The 21,651-nt window shown below is 32.8% G+C and overlaps 1 protein-coding gene across 3 annotated transcripts in view; it reads right to left on the minus strand.

Moving 5' to 3' along the window:
- U2SURP (U2 snRNP associated SURP domain containing) overlaps positions 1-21,651 on the minus strand; it is an 81,200-nt gene that overhangs the window by 17,139 nt on the left and 42,410 nt on the right. For 2 of the 3 annotated variants that reach the window (XM_007502097.3, XM_007502098.3), the window contains exons 11-23: positions 20,239-20,404; positions 19,880-20,091; positions 18,860-18,903; positions 15,562-15,666; positions 14,361-14,427; positions 14,118-14,281; positions 11,667-11,829; positions 11,135-11,214; positions 9,784-9,871; positions 8,218-8,340; positions 6,219-6,375; positions 4,483-4,578; positions 3,658-3,724 (exon numbers count right to left, since the gene is read on the minus strand). In XM_007502097.3, coding sequence (XP_007502159.1) covers positions 3,658-3,724; positions 4,483-4,578; positions 6,219-6,375; positions 8,218-8,340; positions 9,784-9,871; positions 11,135-11,214; positions 11,667-11,829; positions 14,118-14,281; positions 14,361-14,427; positions 15,562-15,666; positions 18,860-18,903; positions 19,880-20,091; positions 20,239-20,404 — 1,532 coding nt within the window. Of the gene's footprint in view, positions 1-3,657; positions 3,725-4,482; positions 4,579-6,218; positions 6,376-8,217; positions 8,341-9,783; positions 9,872-11,134; positions 11,215-11,666; positions 11,830-14,117; positions 14,282-14,360; positions 14,428-15,561; positions 15,667-18,859; positions 18,904-19,879; positions 20,092-20,238; positions 20,405-21,651 lie in introns of those variants that run through there. The other variant, XM_016425249.2, reaches the window with a different exon arrangement.

Raw genomic sequence — 21,651 nt, forward strand, 5'->3', positions numbered from 1 at the left:
CATGGACTACTTCATTCTTGTCTATCTTCCCTTTCTTTCTTCTCCACCATTAAACATCATTAGCAAGGGCTTAATAAATGTTTATTAAATTGGCGACTTTTTCATTGCACTCTAGAGAATTCTGACCAGGGTAGCACGAAATAAAAATGTCCTTACTAACTACAACTTCAAGGTTGTTTTCTCTAAAGTTTTCTGAAACTTTTCTCAAAAGGACTTTTGATTTCAACTAGTCTTAAAAATCACATTTAATAGCATATTTTTTTATGGTGTTATATTCTCCCATACATCCCTTGAAAAACTACTGAATCAAATGGATAATCAATCCAAACATTATTGGGAAGTCTCAAACATTAAGTTTCATAGAATCTATAAGAAGCCATGGTATTAATATTAATGTCTTAAAAAACATAACCCACAAAATGTTGCCCTAAATAAACTGTTAATATTGCTTTCTATCCCCAGAAAGTGAATTCTATCCATCACTGCCTCAGAATGAATATCTGGGTGGAGGGATTGTGGTAGTGAATAGACAGCAATCAAGTGAAAGAAAGGGTCAAGTTTTTATGATAAACAAATCAAGTCCCTTATTATGTGCCACTAATTATGTGCCAGCACAGTGTGCTAAGCACTAAGGATACACAGAAAAGCAAAAACAGTCATCAAAACTAAATACTTTCAGGGAAGCTAGATGACACAGTGGACAGAGTGCCAGGCCTGAGTCAGGAGGACCTGGGTTCAAATCTAGCTTCCTACCTATGTGACCTCAGACAACTCACTTAAACCCCACCTGCCTAGCCCTTGCCACTCTCCTTTCTTAAGAACTGTTACTAAGTCAAAGTGAGTTAAAAACAAGAAAACCCATAACTTTCCAAAAGAATAATGTACTTAAAAAACTTTGAATATAAATAATAACCCAAGGTAAATAGCAGTTCATACCAATATAGTAATAAAGAAATCTGATGTATCCTATAATACAGACTACATTTAAAAGAGTAGGTAGCCAAGTCAATTGTTTTTCTAGGGTATAAAAATTCCTGGTATCTTTATACATAAAACATTTTCAATAAACTTTATAGTTTATAGGTTTATAGGTTTATAGTTACTCTTCCATCTCCCTCATCTGATCCACCATCATATCTAAATAAGTTGCCAAGTCCTTTCAATTCTACCTCCACAATCTCCTTTATGCATTTGCACTACCATCACTATTGTAGGTTTTCATCACCTCTCACCATGGTTACATTAAATGCCTCCTTAACTATTGTCTCTGACTCCAGTTTCCTCTAAAAAATAATTCACTTTCCTACATTTCCAACAAAATAATATTCCTTAGGAAGTCTAAGCATCATAAGATCTGCCTTCACACAAGAACCAGTTCTGTCCAACATTTCCAATATTATTTCATATTATTCCCTTCTGTATACTAAAAAGAAAAAGGGAGAAAGGAGAGTAGAGCCTTTTTTCCCATTCCTATTATTTTAAATGCATTTTAGAAATGAATCAGATTTTTTGTGTAGAGGACATAAAGTCCAAACATTTAATAAGTGAGTCTTAGTAATGATTTGATTTTTGAAAGGCCATAAAGTCCATCTCAAGAGATGGAATTATTTACTAGTTCTCTTTGTAATCTCAAAGTGCTTTTTGGCTTTTGAAGCAAGTTGGATTTCAAATTCAGTTAGTCCCTCATTTCCAAATCAGTGTGCATGTGATACACCCCACCTCCTTAACCAAAGCAAGTAAATTTTAACCTGTTCTCTAAAGCTCCAACTCACGATTCTAAAATCAAGTTTCTTCCTCAGTGCCATAGTAACCATTATTCTATACCCCATAAAATTAGAGTAAAGTACTATTCTATATTCAGCCACTAGAGTGCAGTAGTGTAGCACACAAAAAATAGCCAAGCACTATTGAGAATACTAAATACAACGGGAAAACAAAAAAGGTGATCTAAATTACTGTCATTCATACCCCAAAGGAAGCTATCTGCACAATTATTTATTTTACGAGCCCTTTTAATTTAAATCAATCTCTAAGAAATCCCTGAACCTTTTTCATTCAAAATGAATAGGCGAATTATTTTTCTTAAAAGAAATAGAATCATCACCCAAGCCTTTGCAACAGATCAGGATGATACAAAAATTATTTTAAAATATTGGCCATTTAACTTCTTGGCATCATTGCCATCAAATCTAGTTTCACATTCATTGCTATTTTTCAAATTATTAAGTTTCAATATATGTTACTTGAATTTCTTGCTAAAAAAATCAGAAATAAGTCACTAGAATCACAGTCTCATCAATTTAAGATGGTTACAAATAACATATTAACTAGGTCAATGATTCAGAGTAACAAAATCAAATATACTTCAGAATGTAATGACAATGGATATAAATTTCATGTTTCAGAAAACAGTAATAAAGGCTTCTCTCCCACTAAAGGAAAAAAAAGAAAGAAAAAGTCTACCATGCAAGTGTATCAACATGGCTGATTATTTTGAGAAGCTATTCCATATTCTTTAACACCTGGCAGGATCATCCTTGCTCTGGGAATGTTATTTCATATAGTTGGTTACTGCTATTTAGCATGGCTATGGCTAATAATTTTAGAAATTTATAAACATCATCTCTTTTAACTATGAAAAACTTCATTTTCATGAAAGTGATTATTAAATTTCCCCAAAACCTGAATGACACTGGTATTTCTTTTTTGTATTTTTCCACGCTCCCCCACTATTCTGCATCCATCTACTTTCAGATTTGGTTCACTTATTCAATATTTTAATTCTTTAATCTCCCAATACTGCCATGGAGAAAGGGTCGATTTGTGGAAACTGCTATAAAGTAACAATTACACTAGCAAGCTGAGAGTATTTTGAAATACAGATTATTACAATTTCCACCTGATGACAAAAATAAAAATTACTCAAAACTAGGATGACTAGGCATATCAACTGATACAAAACTATTATAATTTTACTTTGAAATAAAAATTTCCATCCCATTTCTTTTTTTGCCTTATAGAAAGAAAAATGCACTGCATTAATTTAGACTCCTTGGTCTTCCAAGGTACTCTTAAATTTCAGACGTAGTGTTATTTAAGTGAGATAATCAATGAAAAAAAATCAAAATGCACCTGACAAAAATAAGAAACACCAGATCCACTCTTCCTCTGTTTGAAGAGCTTTCTGATTGTCTCATTAGTTCTCTTGAAAAAAATGACCAAGTATTTAAGTGCACACACTCATATGGGTATTTTATGTGTGTTAAAATAATCTGTTTTAGAATGTAAACTCCCGAATAACATGGAGAAATACTACCAATTCTTCTATGTCTTTAAAAATCACTTTCCATTGAGCCCCAAAACATATTTGATAAGAGATCTGCAAGAAATGCAACTGACCAATTAACATATTTAACTGCAAAGTGAGATTCATAACTTGATGGGAGAAAGCAAATACACTACAGAACTAAAAAGGTAGTGGAAATTAGAAGCACTAGGACCAGAAGCCAAAAGCTCCTCATGTGCTGGGAAAATAATTGAGGCCTCGAACAGGATCCCCTTACAGTTTTCCCCCCTCTCACTTATTTCATCTATACCCTGATGAAAAAAAGGGCACCCACAGAAGAAACTGAGCACATTAAGATCCTAGATTCTTACTTTTGATTCTCTTCTTCTTCTGATTCTTCATGCTGGTCAAATAACTCCCATTTAGATGTTGTTACCGCTGAATAAAGGAAAAAAGGATGTAATTCCATAAGGTAAATTCACATTATTGCAGAAGTAGAACGGAGTTCCAGGTCTGGAGCCATCGGTTTACATTACACCAGTTTTTATCGGGATAGTTTTCACAGCCATTTCTTTGTGCTTCATGCATTCCATCCCTCATGAGAATATGTAAGTTTATTTCTTTACTCAAACTTACACTGCACTTCTATCTGAATTAATTAATTAAATAAGGAACTAATATTCTCATGCTTTTGTTGAAGATACCTTGTTTGATCAGAAACTCCACATATTCCTTCAGTTATACTATACAGTAGCACCTTGTTTATGCCCATGTGCACACTTCATAAGCACACCCTACTTTGGGGCATTCACAAAGTGAATCTGAGGACAGGAATGGGGCAAAGATTCACCAAGAATGAAGGCTCATTTCCTCCAATCTCCAAACTCTGAATTCCTAGAGGTCAAAATGAGTTTGAAATTGGTTCCCAAATGCCCTGTGATCCTGCACTTTAATTTTCCATTCAAATTATGTAACAAGAGATTTTTAGTCAGCCAAACAAGGGCCTAAAATAAGGCAGGGCATAATTACAGAGGCCCTACAGTATCTCTGACTCTAAACTTCAGCTATATGAACACAATAGGTGCTGCTTCTACCCTAACCCCTAAGACAACATCTGTAAAGGATATCATAAATGCTAACTATTATTTATTTTGGGGGGAAAAGCTTAACAAGTAAGTAATTAGCATTGTGCTCACCCTGTGCTTCCAATTCAGATTCATCTACTGCTTCCCATTTGGATGGGGCCACTTTAAAAATAGGCTCATTCTTTTTTGAATCTTCAGAGGTATCCACTGTCAAGGCAAAGAATCACTATTAGATGAGGAGCTAAGCAAGTACAGTAATGCTACAAAACTAAAAAGTATCTGTGTTGTTCATCAATCATGTTTAAAAATATTTGTCTCGTGGTTTATGGATAGTTTTAATAATATATTCATTAAAATATTCTCTTCCCATCCACCTCAACAGATGTACTTACTCCCTTGCTGAGCAAGTCATTAATCTTTCTGCCTTAGTTCCCTTATCTGGAAAATGGGAATGAAAATAACATCTATTTAACAGCTGGACAGGAATGGAGATAGAATAGTGTACCAGGAGTCAGGAAGACCTGAACTCAAGTCTAGTCTCAGACATGTAATAGCTGTTTGACCTTGGACAAGTCACTTAACCTCTGTTTGATTCAGTTACCTAAACTTAAAAAGAAAAAATAATGCCGACCTCCCAGGGTGTTGCAAGAACCAAAAAAAGATGTTATTTGTAAAACATAACAGAATATGTGGTACATAGTCAATACCATATAAATGCTAGCTATTAAGATTAGCTATATTATTTTATCTTTTTTCCCATGGTTACATGATTCACGTTCTCTCCCTTCCCTTTTCCTTTCCCGCTCACAGAGTTGGCAAGCAATTCCACTAGGTTATATCTGTATTATCACTCAAAATATTTCTGTATTATTCATTTCTGTAATAGAGTAATCTTTAAAAAACAAAACCCCAAATCATATACCCAAATAAACAAGTGATAAATCGTATGTTTTCTTCTGCATTTCTCCTCCAACAGTTCTTTCTCTAGATATGGAGAACATTCTTTCTCATAAGTCCCTCAGAATTGTCTTGGATAATTGCATTGCTGTTATAGCTGTGTTGGTAGGTAATCAGATAAGAAAATATATGCAAAATGATTTGCAAACCTGAAGACTCAGGAGTAATCTCAGATACTGATATAAGAGAACAAGGTCACAAAACCAGAGAATAGAGACTCTTCAGAAGAGGGAAATCAACAGTATCAAATAGTGCAGGAAGTCTAAGATGAGGACTATAACAAGGCACTCATATTTGACAACTAAGAGGAAAAAACACACATGTATGCGTACATACACAAACATACATATAATGAACAAATTATTTAGGAATCCAGAGCTTTTTCTAATATAGAGAAAAAGAGGAACAAGGTCTGAATGCCAATTCTGCTACTCTGTCTTACTTTGGGCAAATCTCTAAACTTCTTTAGGTCTTAATATTTCCTTAACTATAAAATATGATGGTTGGAATAAATCACCTGTAACCCATACAGGTCTAAATTCTAGGCCTATAAGAAAACTGACTCTGTTTTCATTTGGAACTCCATGTAAGAAAACTCAATGCTAAATGCAACTTCTAGTCTTAAGAGTGGCCCAGGTAGCAAAAGCAAGACTTGAACCAAGGTCTTCCTGACTGGAAGGTCAAATTCCCTATCTGAATGGTCAAGGTTACTTCTCCATATAGTATTTTCAACTTGTGACTTTCTTAAAGTTAAAAACATAAATTAAAATACCCATCCCAAAATCCTATTTGAAATTTTTCATCTAAACAAATTAAGGATAAAGTCTAAATCATTTTACATGACAAGCTATTTCTTTATCTACACAGAAAAATGTGTGAAAGTTTCTTACAAGGCACACCATCGAGATCATCATCAAGTGACTTTATGGGGACTCCATCAAGATCATCAATGGGAGTGGCATCAATAGGAATTCCATCAACATCTTCCAAAGGTGCACCATCCAGCTCTTCCTCAATGGGGGCACCATCAAGATCATCTGGTACTTCCTATAGAAACACATAGACACATTAACATTTTTCCTCTATTTCTTACCAACTGCTGCTTAAGCTTTTACAGGATCTTTCATAAGATTATTTACAAATTAGTACAAACCTACTGAGATGTGGATGCCAATAATCACATTTAGGAAAAATCTATGGATTTTATTTTAGTAGAATACAAAGCTCCTAGAAGATAAGGATCCATTTGTATTTTATATCTCCATGGTATAGTGCTATGCACATAGTAGGTAATTAATAAATATTTGCTGAATCAAATTATACAGAATACTTGTGAATTAAGATCGAGTCTACTGGCCAAGTGAACAGGAAGAGAAATGGTGTAGTAAACTTTTTGGGTACATAACTTTAAAACTGAATTGGTAGTTTTTTTTTTTCAATAAAAAGTTACAGGTGGACCCATTTAAATCATCTATTTAGTTAAAGCTTGCTGTGTTCAATTAAAGTAATCAAAAAGCTATATTTTTCTGTTGCTTATAACTAACCATAAATATTATTGAACTAAATTCACCAGTCTTCCAAATGTACAAATGAGTAAAATAGTTACATGTCCATTCCCACAAAACTACCAAATATGTATACATCCTTTTCCTCAAACTAAATATGGCATGGTATTAATTTTTCAAGGAAAAAAAATTAGCTGGCAAATAAATTAATGGTTCAAAAATTCAACAAATATTTATGGTTAGTCATAAGCAACAGAAAAATATTTATACTATTTTAATTTAATTCTTTATTAAGCTATCATTTGATATCATTTTGAAATGCAAATGCTAACTTACCAAGAGCACTGAATTCTTTTTTGTTCTTCAAAGTCTTATTAAAAACTTTCTCTTCCTCTCCCTTCTTCCCTCTTCTGAACTACTTCTGATTTGTATCAGTCTTTTGGTACTTAATATTTAACAATCAAAGAACATATAATATGCTATATTTTCATATGTCCCTGTATCATGTCTATGTTATAAACTTTTCTAAGTAAGGCCTGTGTTTTATGCTTTATGTTTTATGACAACTAGCAGTATTTCTCATACACAAGACACTCAAATACATTGTTGTATTTGAGTTGAGGTTGTCAAGATTTTTCATTTTTTGTATTTTTAAATTCTTTATATTTATAGCCCCAGCACCCTTGGAACCTTAATAATAAATGCTTGTTAAATGATCAATGAGGTCAATGTACCTAAGATTATAAATTAGCTACTTTTAATCATTCTTAAAAAGTTCTAACCCCACTGTTGCCTTTGGACCTCCAGGACTGTTTCCAGGGCTAAAATTATGATCATAGGAATATCCCAAGAAGTATCCTCTAAGCACAAATTAAAAATAAGTTTAATGCCTTAAAAAGAAAACTTTTATGAAGAGATTTCTTTCAATTGAGGCAAAGTAAAAACTACAAACCTCCCCCAACCTACTTGACCAGGGCTAATTTCCTATAGTAGGCCAAACTAAATGAAAATTATGGGCCAGAGAACTTTAGGAGAACATGCTTAGATTCAAGAAGTACTGAGAGAGAGGAAGTAGCTACTCTGGAGATGACAAGGGAATGGGAGGTCTACTGCCTTCTTCTCTAGATAAAAAATGATTAACTGCACACTTCTCTATTGCCCTGTCCCATCCCTAGAGGTTGAAGAGATACAAATTATTCTCTGACTTCTAGATCCATTAACACTTTGCCAATATGAATTAAGGTACATTTTAAAAAATGTCTCATGTTTTAACATTAGTACTTAATGACCATCTCACTGTAACCTCATATTACACTGTATTGCATTGCAACCTCTCCTATTCTTCCCCAGCCCCCCCACAAGAAAGACAAGTAATGACACCTACCTCTGTTTCTTTTTCTTCAATAATATTTACAAGTCCCAAAAATATATTTTGTAATCTGATCAAAAATGTTTCTGGATAAATTGCCCAGTCTTCCCATGCTCTGAAGCAGGTCATTACTCTTTGCTTAAAAATATAAGAAAAGGAAACCACTTTATCAAACAAAAGTTATCAATCAAGAAAACTGAAAAAAGGTGTCAGTTAAATAATCTAAATCTTTTAGAACCCAAAGAAGAAATGCAATCTCTCTTCTCACCCTCTTCTGCCTTCTACATTCCCCAAATTCTTCTAGTTCTAAATGTCAATGATTTGGATCAGAGATAATGAATTGTTTAAAAAACAAATGAAAAGTCAGGCCTGAAGAAGGGAGTTCCCTGGGTTCAAATCTGGCCTCAGATATTTCCTAGTTATATGACTCTGGACAAATTACTTAATCCAATTGCCTAGGCCTTACCATTTTTCTGCTTTGGAACCAATAGTTATTACTGATTCTAGGACAGAAGGTAAGTTATTATTATGGTTTCAAATGAATTTATATCTAATTTATTCTAAGTCCAAATGTTTTTGGTGACTTTAACTTTTTTTAATATATTGAATTCTTTGTTAACTTTATAACAGAATATTCTAAGGTGGCCAGTTAATTTCAATAATTAGTGTCTGATAAATTCAAGTATCAAGAAGAAGGTATCCTGAGTCTGATGGAATTATTATCCCATTACAAGTAACTTCACTAAAAGTAGAAATGCAAGAAATCCTATCAATATAGGTCTTCTGAGATCATCTCTAAGGTGGTAGACTCCAAATCATCTCCCTTCAAGAGCCAAATTTTCTTAAAGATGTTATTTTCTATGAAGCATTATAAAGTATCTTGTACTACTCTTCCTTCACACTGTCATTATTACCTAGATACCATATATCATCTTCACTAGCAGATTTAAGGTTTGCAAGGGTCTAAACATATGTTCACATTGACTTTTCATGCTATGAGGTAGATGATATGAAACATCCCTATGCTATGAATAAAGAAATGGAAGCTAAGAAAAGGCAAGTGACTTGCCCCTGGATACACAAGCTAATAAGTGTCTGGAGGCAGGATGTTAACCCTGGTTTTCCTAATTCCTGGTCCCTTTCACTCGGCAACAATCTAACCCAAAGATATTTCTTTAACGTGATAACTGGTATATTCAACTTTACATCTCTATCTTTGTATGCCATTGTGTTACTAGGTATGATAAATTTTACTGGATTAAAAAAAGCAAAATTTGAAAAGTCAGGCATTTGACATGTCATTACAAAGCAGGAAGTGTAAGCTTTGTAATGAATGTCTAGGATATGGTGGCTGAGGATACTTTTTATTACTCAAGACAATTAATGAAAAATAAAATTTTTAGAGCAATTAGGCAAAGCTGGCCAATGTAATTTTAATTTATAAAAATAGTAACCAAAAACATTATGAGATATTCAGATTTTTAAGGTTCTAACAAAATAGCTGGGACTTCAAAAGATATATATATACATACACACACACAGACACACAGACACAACAAAATATAAAATTTATACACCTACCTTGAAGTTTTCAGATTGTAAGTGGCCTTGAATTGTACGGTAGGTGGCATTGAGGTCTGAAAATATCTGACATAACTTTGTTTCAAAACTGTAATTCAAATAACATTTTTTAAAAAACTAAAAAGAAGTTGTCCTAAAACACAACTGTTTCTCCATCCTTGTGAAAGAGTACCTATCCCAATTCTTAAGTAATTAAAACCCAAAAACTAATGACTAAATTATATAAGCATTGTATATTTTAAAGGACTAATAATATTTGGAATTTCTGCCAACCTACTAAGTAAAAAATACCATCATCTCCTTAGTTTTGTTATTGTTTAGTCAAGTCTAATTGTTTGTGACCCCATTTGGCATTCTCTTGGCAAAGATACTGGAGTGGTTTGCCATTTCCTTCTCTAACCAACTCCTTAGTACCATATTTAATTATGAAGTCCTTTCATAGATATTACTTTGTTTTATTTCCACAACTCAAGTCATTGGAATCAGTGAAACTTGGTCTTCCTGAAGAGGACTATAGATAAGGCCATAATCAATTCTTTATTATCATCATTTTACAAATAACAAAACTGAAGCTCTGAGACTTTAAATTACTGGTTAAAAGCCACACAGTTCAGAATTCCGAATCAGAACACAAATCTGATTTCTAATTCAGTGGTTCCATTATGACACAAAATCTTACAAGCACCTCTTAATTCAAGGAGTGAAACAGTGATTTAAATAAAATCAGTATTTAATACTGCCAGTCTCAAGGGAGCAATGTTCCTAGTCTATTTGAAAAGAAACTTACAGGCCTAACATATAAAAACATGTTTTTAGAAAACAAAGTAAATTTACTTTCTATAAGGGAAATAGTAAAACATTTCTTAATACCTGCCCATTTGATTTAGTGGGAAAAGGAAATTAAAAAACCACATAGGACACAGAGGACAGTGGATTTGGAGCTAAAGGAACCCTAAATGGCCTGCTCTGAGTCTGAAGTTTCCTCATGTGTAAAATGCAAAAGTTGGACTAAAAAAGATCAGCTGTCTATTACAGCTCCAAATCCTAGGATGCCATCAATATAAGTAAAATGGAATCAGAAAAAAACAAACAAAAACAAAAACAAAACAACCACCAGCTAATTTTAACAGCATTTATGACTGTATTATAATTCTAGAAAACTTACAGACCAATAAGTATTATGGCCAATTATAACTAGACTAAGTGACAAAGAAATATTATTATTCAAAATATTCCCCATTTATGAAACTTTACAAAATTTGAATTATTTTTAGCATAAAGATGCATCTTTTTTTTAACTCAATGAATCAGTTCATGTCTTAAACTTACAGGTATGTAATACTATACTTACAATTTTCTATAATATGAAGCATTGGCAACTTTTGCTGAAGAATTATACAACACATCAGAAACCAAATATAATCTGGCAATCTATAATATAAAAAAATAAAAATGATACACAAATATAATATTAACAAAAATAGTTTAGATGGCTCACAGCCAATCATCTGGAATAGGGCATACTGCTTCTTCCATGATATGGTGACAAAGAATAATAGATAATCATGCTTACCTTCACGTAACTTGTCATCAATATAAAAACATGCTCACTACAATTATTACCTTAGTAAAAATGTAAATTTTAAGTCAAATTTGCATTGTACATGGTTTTCCAACCAAATATGTAAATTACAAAAGCTCCCTGGTATTAACTTAAAATAGTATGAAAAGGTTTTCTTAGGAGAAAAAATTAACAGAGGAAAACATAATTTCCTCAGTCACAAAATACTTCAAGAAATAGAAATAGAAAGAAGTTAGATCCAATATAAGGTCATTTTTATTTCACTATCTATTTACAAAGTTCAAGAAAAATGCCTGCATACCTTCTTAGGTAGTGGTGTTTTCAAGATGGACAGTGACTCAGTAATACAATCCACAATTTCTTCAGCAGCTTCAGCATTATTAAGACAGAAAACCATTGCATCACCAATATCATTTTTTCGAGGAGTTAGTCCACGTAAGATTTCTTCTAATTTGTCTCTCTGCCTGAAATACATTTTTTGCAAATTACAAATAAATACTTTTGGTTTTCATTGGAATGTGAGATTCTTGAAGACATAGGGCTGTTTTTTTCTTTTCTTTGCATCTCCAGCAACAGTGCTTGGCATATAGTAGGTGCTAAATAAATGATTAAAAAAAAAAACTTCCAAATGCTAAGTATTTTCATATAACTTAATCATACTTGTAAGCATTAAAAAGTTACTGATGGTAGTCACATATTCTTCACAAATAAATCTTTTAAAACCTCCAAAATACAAACTTTAGTAAAAATGTAAAGAACAATACTATGTAATAAATGCTTTCCCTAGATATTTCCTAGAAAAAAGCAACAGGGACCAAGTAAAAATGCCTAAGTAAAATATAATTTAGACTAACCCCTCAGAAAGCTAGCTTCCTCCCAGAGCCCCTATTCAAAAAGACCAGAGAAGCAAGAAGGACAGGTGAGTTCTCTCTCTTTTCCTTTTTTCCTATATACTATCAACATTATTTGTATCTCAATTCAGTGCTCTCTGTCATGCCTAGAAGCAGACAGAACAATGATTAAAAGACTAATCCACCATTTGGAAATAACTTGGTAAATCAAAGGCAATACCAAGCTTGGAGTATATAGAATAAATAATAAGGAATAGCCCCTCCTCCCCTTTTACTACTTAGTCTGTGTAACTTTTGGGATGTGTCAACAACAGTAGTAAAGTCCTAGCTCTAAGGCAGTGGTTCTCAACCTTTCTAATGCCGTGACCCCGCAATACAGTTCCTCATGTTGCAGTGACCCCAAACCAAAAAATTCTTTTGGTGGCTACTTCAAAACTGTAATTCTGCTACAGTTATGATTCGGAAAGTAAACACCTGATATGCATTATGTATTCTCATTGCTACAAATTGAGAGGTTGAGAACCGCTGCTCTAAGACATTAGCTTTGTGGCCTGGAGCAAGTCATTTCACCTCTGAGTCCCGGTGTCCTCCCTTTTAAATGAGAGAAAAACTATCTTCTGGCTTTAAAATTTATGATTCCAAGTAGCCACAGTGGCCCCCCTCTATACTGTAGATGTTTCTAGTGGCCCATTCCTTGTTCAGTCTTGTCAAAGCAACTCCTCCTAATCATATGAGTTTTTTAGAAGCAGAAAAAAATCCCTAACAAGCGATAAGAACTTAAGACAAGAATTTGAAGTACATCTGTAAAAGAAACCATTTATATCCAAAGATTTAGTCTGACAAGGGATTTGCAGAAAATTATGAAAAATGCTTGCTTTTCTAACCTAGATTCCTTGGTGCCCCTTCTCAGCCTTATTCACCTCTCTCGCTCTGACTGATCCTCTTAGGAAGTAGTCAATGTAAAAGCAAAGTCAGGTGGACATACTTATAATTCTTGATATGACTCATAATCAATTCTAGACAGAAAATCTTGATTTCACCAAGTCCAATACACAGTCTTGGTAGCTTTGATGTTCTCAGCCACAGGAGTGACCAATTATAATATATGGACTGACACTTGTAAATTGTAGTAAGAGCAATATAAACTCAACCTAATGAAGAGAATGTAGTATTGTAGAATTGTAGTAGAGAAGAAATCGAAGAACCAGGATTCAAATTCTGATTCCAGCAGTGGCTATTTGCTCTATAACTAGTTTTAAGTCCCATCCTCTCTGATCTCAGTTTCCTAATCTATCAAATGAGAAACTTTTTCTAACTGGACGGTTTCTCAGGTTTCTTCTATCTCTAAATGAATGAGAACAAAATCCCTGGTTCAAACATTAAAATGGAATCCATCATCTCCTTTATGGAATCTATATCCTGTCTTGTACTAGTAGATACTAAGGGTGACAGTAACCTACATGTTAACCAAGATCTTCATTAGGAACCGCGAAGATTTAGAGATGGAAGGGACCTGAGGTCATGAGGCATAATTCTCATTTAAAAAAGAAAAAAAAGATATAGTAACTTCCTGAAGATTTAATAATACATATCCAGTCACAGAACTAGGACTTAAACTCAGGTCTTCTGTCTCTGAACACAATACTCCTTCCGTGGCATCAGGCTGCATTCAACAAAAATGTACTGATTTGAAGACATATTTATCACAGAAGTAGTGGAGGCCAAAGGCAAACACTACTCAGTTCTTATTGGGTAGAAGGGTGGATATGAGCTGAATGGGTGGTTTTCTATGCCCTTTTTCCTGGAGCCTCAAATTAAAAGACCACAATTTTAAGGTAATAATATTCTTGGCTAAGGAACAAAAACTGCTCTGAAACTGAAAAGGGAAAGGAAAGGCTTACTCTTCTTTAAGTGCTCCTTTCTTGCTAGGTTCCTCAACAAATGCTTCAGTTTCTTGCTCTTCTGACATCCCATGCAGGTATGGATTTAATGGTGGTGGTCTCCAAAAAGATCCATTTTTGAACATACGAAAATCCTCTGTTCTCCACTTAGTTGGAGCATCCCCCTAAAAAGCCATCAAAACATGACACTTAGGTCTAATTTTATATATAGTCAAAACTAAAGCAGAAATTGGTTGTACTTGCCTGTAGAATTGAATAAAGCTTCCATCTATAGTAAACATGGGCTGGAGTCTGGTTTTCAAATAAAAACCTAAAAGAAAAACCACAACACCAAATATACAATTTAAATTTCCAATTGAATGATTTGACTGTTCTTTCTAAAAAAAGCATATAACAACTAAGAGATTTCATTTGACTATTATAAAGATACTAAGATCAAGAACTGGCCATTATCTTGCCAAACAACTGACAAAATCATAAAAACACATAACGACATTTTCCACAGAAAAATAAATTTTAATTAAGCTATACCAACTACCATATTCTCATTCATTCTAAACTAAATCTAATGAAATAAATCACGCTTTTAAAGGCATTTCTCCAACATGTAATTCCTTATCCATTCATTTTGCCCTGCAAAAACCTGCACATTTAAGTATGCTCTTTAAAGGTTCAGCATATATAAGTCAAAAGGCTAGAGGACCATGGATTGAGAGCTAGGAGAGTCCTGAAAGGTCATTTAATTTCATCTCCTCATTTTATAGATAATGAATCTAAGGCCCAGAAATGTTACCTAATTTGCCAAAGACCACAAAGGAAACAAAGTAGTAAGAGTTGGAACTTATACTCAGGTGCTTAGATCCCAGTCACATTCTTTCAAGTGAACCACACATACTGCTTTGCAAATAATACTGACCTGTTTTTCATTTTCCTCCCAAGGCTATTTTAAAGCCATCATGGAAGAAATCCACTCTTTTGGGTCCTTCCTTTAATAATAATGTCAGAGGAATTTATCCTATCATAACTTATAAAGATTTTGCTCCGAGTCATAATTTCTTCACCTGGAGTAAGTGAACTTTTTAGGTATTATTTCAGTATATTTGCTTTCCTTGGTAATCTTACATGTTTTATTTTATTCATTTGTACATATTTATTTTTATTTTATTCAAAGGTACATATAAGCTGCTTTAGACCAGAAGGGTTGTGGCACAAAAAAGGTTGTGCCTGCTCTGAGACAAAATGAGAGCATGTGATAGAAACGCTCATGTTTTATGATTTAGCTGTAATATAATTAAACTGGTCAAACACAAAAATAGCAAATATATTCTCTTTTATCTACTGAAATTTCCTTATGTTCCTATTATAGAAATAAACTTTTGAAATTTAAATTTTAATGTTTAAACAACCAAGGATGGCAAATGCAACAAAGGTAACATACACTCACCTGAACATAGGATTGTTGATTTCTCTATTCATGATCATAGCTTCAAACATTGGTCCTTCACGTACAACAAACTCTATCATTCGATGTATCAGTGCGAGCAAATTCCTATAACAACAACACAGTTAAAGAAAAATGGATTCAGACCTACCACTATATAAAACTATACTTCACCTAAGTAACTTTAACTGTGCAGGAAACGATTATTTTGCTCACTAATACACAATTTTATGCCAGGTAAAAGTAATTTGGAGCAAATGTTAAAGCTTTGCATTATGGGGAAAAGGGAAGGGCATGGTAAGGGGAGGGGAGGGAAACCACAACACATCCTGATAATATTAAAGAGTAAATTTTCTGAAATGTCACTCCTAATTTACAAAACTTAATTCAAGAGGCTACTATGAATCAATGCCTACAAAGGAGGAGTATTGCTCATATATAAAAATTGGAAACTGAAAACTTACAGGCTATCTTACTAGTTTAAAAGAAAGTATTACTAAACTAATATCAGATAAATGCAAAAAGCAAATTTATTACTTTTGTCATTTTTCTCTATGGATACTATCATATATGGCTACAATTTACTAAAAATTCAAAAATACAAGCATATGGCCAGATTTAATAAGAAGACCATCTAAATTTCCATGCTACAGAAATTTTCCAATACATTTAGGAGCTCTATGCTCCATTGTAGAACTGGGAATATAATACTTTTCTGATTCATACAAACCAGATGGAATTTTTATTGAATCTGACCCTTAAAGAGGCAACATCCCTTTGGTCAGTAACACAAATATATGGTATGTGAAATAAATGAAGAATTCTCCAGTATGTAGATTAGAGGCTTCTAGCTTTAAAATAGTTTATGGGCAATGAATGAATTCATAATATGAAGGCTATTCCCCACTCTATTAAAAATATTGCCAAAAGGAGAAAAATATAAGGATCTTTTCCCAGGTTATATGCTGAAGTATCTGCGCTAAATTTCAAATTATGCAACAGTCCTCTTGCCTCTAAGTTAGCCAAGTTTGAAAAACAATTTTATTTCTTAAGAATCTGACATTGTATCCTAAAGCTGTCAGATACAACTCAATTTACACTTGAAGATTTTCAAAAAGAATATGGAGGTAAGTAAAATGAAGTTGGCTATCTCTTGGCCAAAGCAATAACAAATATTAATTGGGAAAAGCAAAAGGATATTGGCTCTTGGTACACTGCAAAGACATAATTTATTTATCCTATTAGCACTGCCAGAACAATGTGTTCTCATATATGCTACAACATACATATTTTTAATGTATAGTTATTTTAGAAAATATCAATTTATATGTCTTTATATCATTTCCCTACTTCAGAGTACATAACCATAATCAACCAAGAGATAAAATTTTATTGCTCACATTTCTCAAACAGACCTACTTAACTGGACACTAAGATATCTACAAAAGTGAAAAAAAATTTAAGACTAAAAGGAAAAAAAAACTTCTATAAAAGATTTAAAACTAACAAAAGGGTTGACTACCTAGATTTTTAACTATTACTACAACACTTTTGCTTTCACAATTAAAACAAATGACCCAAAGCAGCTCTTAGGTTGATAACCTAGCCTAAAAGTTATTTTTCTGAACAGAAGTATTTATTTCTTTACAAGAACAAGAACCCTGCAAGAACATGTAGTTCTAAGTTCAAGTACTGAAAATGTTCTCCATATCCATATATAGTTAATGGTTTTCTTTTGGGGAGATAGAGAGAAATGATAATGAAATTATAATCCAATTTCTAAGGTCCTACTAGTGTCAGTCATCTTAAAGATATGGGAAATGTGATTCCCATCATCAAATGTTTAATTATAGTCTACACATCCAGGAAACTCATGTAGATTAAATGAAAAACTTTAAAAATAAATACTGGTAAATCCAGTATTCTAAGTACAAACTAGCTTATCAACTTTAAACTAGGGGTTCATACTAATAGTGAGTCTTGAGACTTTTTCACCAAAAGTACACTCAACCAATTAAGATTTTTTAAAAGAAATAAACTAAGCCAAACACAAAGATAATCCTTCTCCATAAGCTTTTTGAAATGCTACAAAAAGCAAAAAGACCTCTCTTTGAATTCTAAATAACATGAAAAACTAGTTTTAAATAGGCTTGCAACTTTGATAAATATCTAAACATTCATGATCAAAAATTTAAATTTCTTTCAATAATTTAATGACTTAAAAAAACACCCTAAATCTGACAATTAGCTCCTCCTTGCACTAGCCTAAATTTGTGCTTATTAAAACAATCTTACTCAAACTCCTTGCTCTAAAAATTGTGTTTAAAAATTTGTTGTTCTTTTTATTTTTTAAAAAAAGGACTGTTTTACAACAGAATGAAAACAGTGTAGTACAAAAAGATGACAGTTTAAAGTGCATCATTTAAAAATGTCAATTATCTTACTCTGGGCAACAAAAAAAAAAACAAAAAATGTCTCTCAGTTATAATAAAACCACATTTATTGGAGTCGATCGTACCAATGTCTGGTCAAAAACTGTATACTTTCCCAATCCATCCCATGATGTTTTCCTGGTCCCCCGCTGCCGCAGACAGTTCAGCTGGTGTTGCTCACCAAGGCCAATGTCAAAGAGAATTTGGTATTCTTTTGTGTTCATTTATTATCCAACCAGTGTTGTGTTCCTGTGTTTGGGAAAAGGCTTAGCTTGACTGAGCAAGAGCATACCTAGAGAAACACCTCTGCTTTTAAACACTATCTTTATAAAGAGAAAAGGGGGAAAAAAAGAAAAAAACAAAGAAACTCAACTGTCTTCTTCACAGTGTCTTCACTGTGCACAATGTTTCAGAATATAGTAGTTGTTTTTTTTAAACCATTTAAAGAGCTACAAAATAAATCTATAACTCTACCAAGCTCTTCTCAACCAAGGTTGCATATTACATGTAAATAATTCAGAGAATTAAAGAAAGTGATAGCACATGAGGTAGAAACTTAACACAATCTAAAGCATCCATAGTATGCAAAAGGCCCATTAAAGATTTGACCACCATTGTCAAATAAAAATAACTACATCCTAATCTACAAAAACTATAATTCTGTAAATTATACTGAAAAGGGAGAAAAGTAGTCATATAAAATTGCCATGTATAAATTATGAATTAGTAAAATTCCCAATTCCCCCCATAAGTTAGAGGAAGGAACCATTGCTCAGTCAAGCCATTACCTTTTCCTCAACACCATTTTTTTAATTCAGAAGGGGATATTTTCTATATTTAGATCAGTAATAATAAAGAAAAACATGTACCTTTCTGTTGGGATAACCACTTTGACTATGGCTTGCGACAGAGTCTGTATATGAAGTCACATCAGATAATAAACATAGAATATGTGAGTATTGTTAACAAGTAACAAGCAAAAATATACATATGCATTGAAAATACTACACATCTAATCATAAGTTTTGCAGGCAATCACTGCTGTGAAGTTATACACTAAGCAATTACATATATGCAAATGGATGTGTCAGTGAACCATGAATGTTCACTAAATGCCAAGAATCAGAACATTCCTGCCAGAATGCACATCAATGCCCGGAATCGGTACTACACTGAGAAGTCTAAGATAAGGATTTTAATTTGTGAAATCATTAACTGTTTGCCTTGGACCGTACAGTTTACTACTTTGTTCCCAAGCCTTTAAAACCAGCCCTGCCATTTTAAGTGTAATTCATTAAAGAACCAACAAATTCTTATAACTGTAAATTAAGTTGGTTTTATGTTTATAAAAAAGTAAAGAATACTCACCCTTTAGTATGTTTTTACTATAGTTAGTTGCTTTAACAAACCACAAATTATACCCTAAAAATATTCTGACACCTAGTTGGTCCTTAAATATTACATCAGCTAGTTGCCATCTAAACAAATCAACTATTTAGGAGGTCATTCTAATTGAAAACTAAGCCAACTGATTACAAAGTAGAAGTTTCTTAAAACAAAATAAATTTATATACTGCAATACTAGCACCTAAATAATAAACCTGAAAACAACAGGGAATAAGGAGGGAGGAAAATATAATTGAAGATTGGAAGAATATAACTAGATTTAAAGGAGTGACAGTAACAAAAATATGGCCTGATATTCCTGAGGCCTCATTTCAATACTGGGATTTCATGGGCTAAGGCAGGGAACAGCAGACTATATGTATCTTTAAGGGTAACCAAACAGATAAGCACACACAATTCTATAAAATTGTTGAAAAGAAAAACTACCATAAGATTTAGTATTTACAAATTAGATGCGGCCCTATGTACATTTTTAAAATTACCTTCTCAAAATCCTCCTTGCTTTTAGGTGGAGGTAACATTGGAGCATTAGGATTCTTTAATCTCTCTCTAGGCTGAGCATTGAAAGGCAGGCCGGATGGTGGAGGGGGGAGAGTATGTTCCATCATAGAAGGTGGAATGTATATTGGATGTGGTGGAATAGGTACGGCTTTACCCCACCCTAGTTTCATTTCAAAGGACATGATCATCTTTCCTAAAATAAAAAGAGTTGCTTCATTAAGTATTAACTTGTAAAAAAAACCAAATATTTTGAATTGCATTTGGATTTTTTTAAAGTTTACTCTAAATTTCAAAACAATGAAATGGTTCTAAGCTTATAAGAAAGATTAGTGCTACTCACCATTTAGATTTTTCAAAGCTCTCTCAGCATCTCTTCTATTCATAAAGGCCACAAAACCACAATTCCTTTCTCTTGCTCTTTCCTCATCTGTTCTTGGCCACATAATTTTGACACTGGCTAACGGTCCAAATCTCCCAAATTCTTGGCATAACATTTCTTCATTCATCTAAAAAAAGATAAATGCATTTTTATTCAAAGAAAAACTCATTAATTCATAATATGAATTTTTAAAATAGAATTTGTAATTTACTTCAAATGGATCAAATTCTGTTATAATGAACCTTCATGGAGCATTGAAACACTTTGATTATAAAGGAACTCTCTTTCATCAACTATAAAAAAAATCACATTCTCAATTTCTAAGAGCACAATATAGAATTAGTACACAGTTCAGTTTGCCTTGGTTGAAAACAGTCAACAGTAAAGGCAAATACTCCAAAACAAATCACCTTTCATTCATATATATTAATTCCTTCACTCCTACCAACATTCCTCCTTTCAAACTTCTGGAAGTAGGAGTTATTTTATTGAAATAGGTGCCTTAGGAATTAAAGCTGTATTTTTATGGTAGAGTAATTATGGCTGTTTAAGTAGAAAGGATATTTAGAAAAAAAGACTTAAGAAAAAGAACATTTTTTCCTTTTTTCCCCTTTTCATAATTTAATACTTATAGGGCAGTTATGTGGCTCAGTGAATAGAGAAAGCCTTACTCTTCTCTTCTGCCTTGGAATTGATACTTAGTAATAGATTCTAAGACAGAAGAGTATGGGTTTTTGTTTTTTTTAATTAATACTTTAAAATACAGATATCGACAAATAGCAAAGGAGTATGATAAACATTTTGCAATTTGAGGGAGATACAATACAACAACCAAATAATGTACTAATATGTTTGGTCATAGTGAAGTTTAATTATGTTACAATGATGTCATTGTGAAGTGATCTTAAGGTATAGAATATGGCTAGTGTTTCCAATTCCAAATTAATGGTCCACTTATTGGAGCAATACTTAATATAACAAAAGAATATGGTCACTCAGAATTTGCAATGAAAATTATTTACTATTATCTACACAAGTGTCACTGACGAAGATTTTCTGTAATGCCTGCTACAGAAAGTTACATAGGTAGGAGAAAGTAAATTGGATTATTTCCTGATTGTTTATTTCTTTGGATTATTCCCTGAAACCCAAAGAATAAATCACTACTATTAGAGGCCACTGGCAACAACTTATAAAATATCTTTTCTCTTTAATAAGAGCTAAAAAACACTCTTCAAACAAGTATCAATGAACATCTCTTAGAAAAATTATACTCATATTAAAAACTGATTTGTTTCACTATCTATGGGTATATATAATATAAAGAGTCTCACTATTACAAATTAAGTATACATTTCAGTGATACTTCACAGT

The sequence above is a fragment of the Monodelphis domestica genome, chromosome 8, assembly GCF_027887165.1.
Source record: "Monodelphis domestica isolate mMonDom1 chromosome 8, mMonDom1.pri, whole genome shotgun sequence".
In the NCBI taxonomy this organism is placed as follows: domain Eukaryota; kingdom Metazoa; phylum Chordata; class Mammalia; order Didelphimorphia; family Didelphidae; genus Monodelphis; species Monodelphis domestica.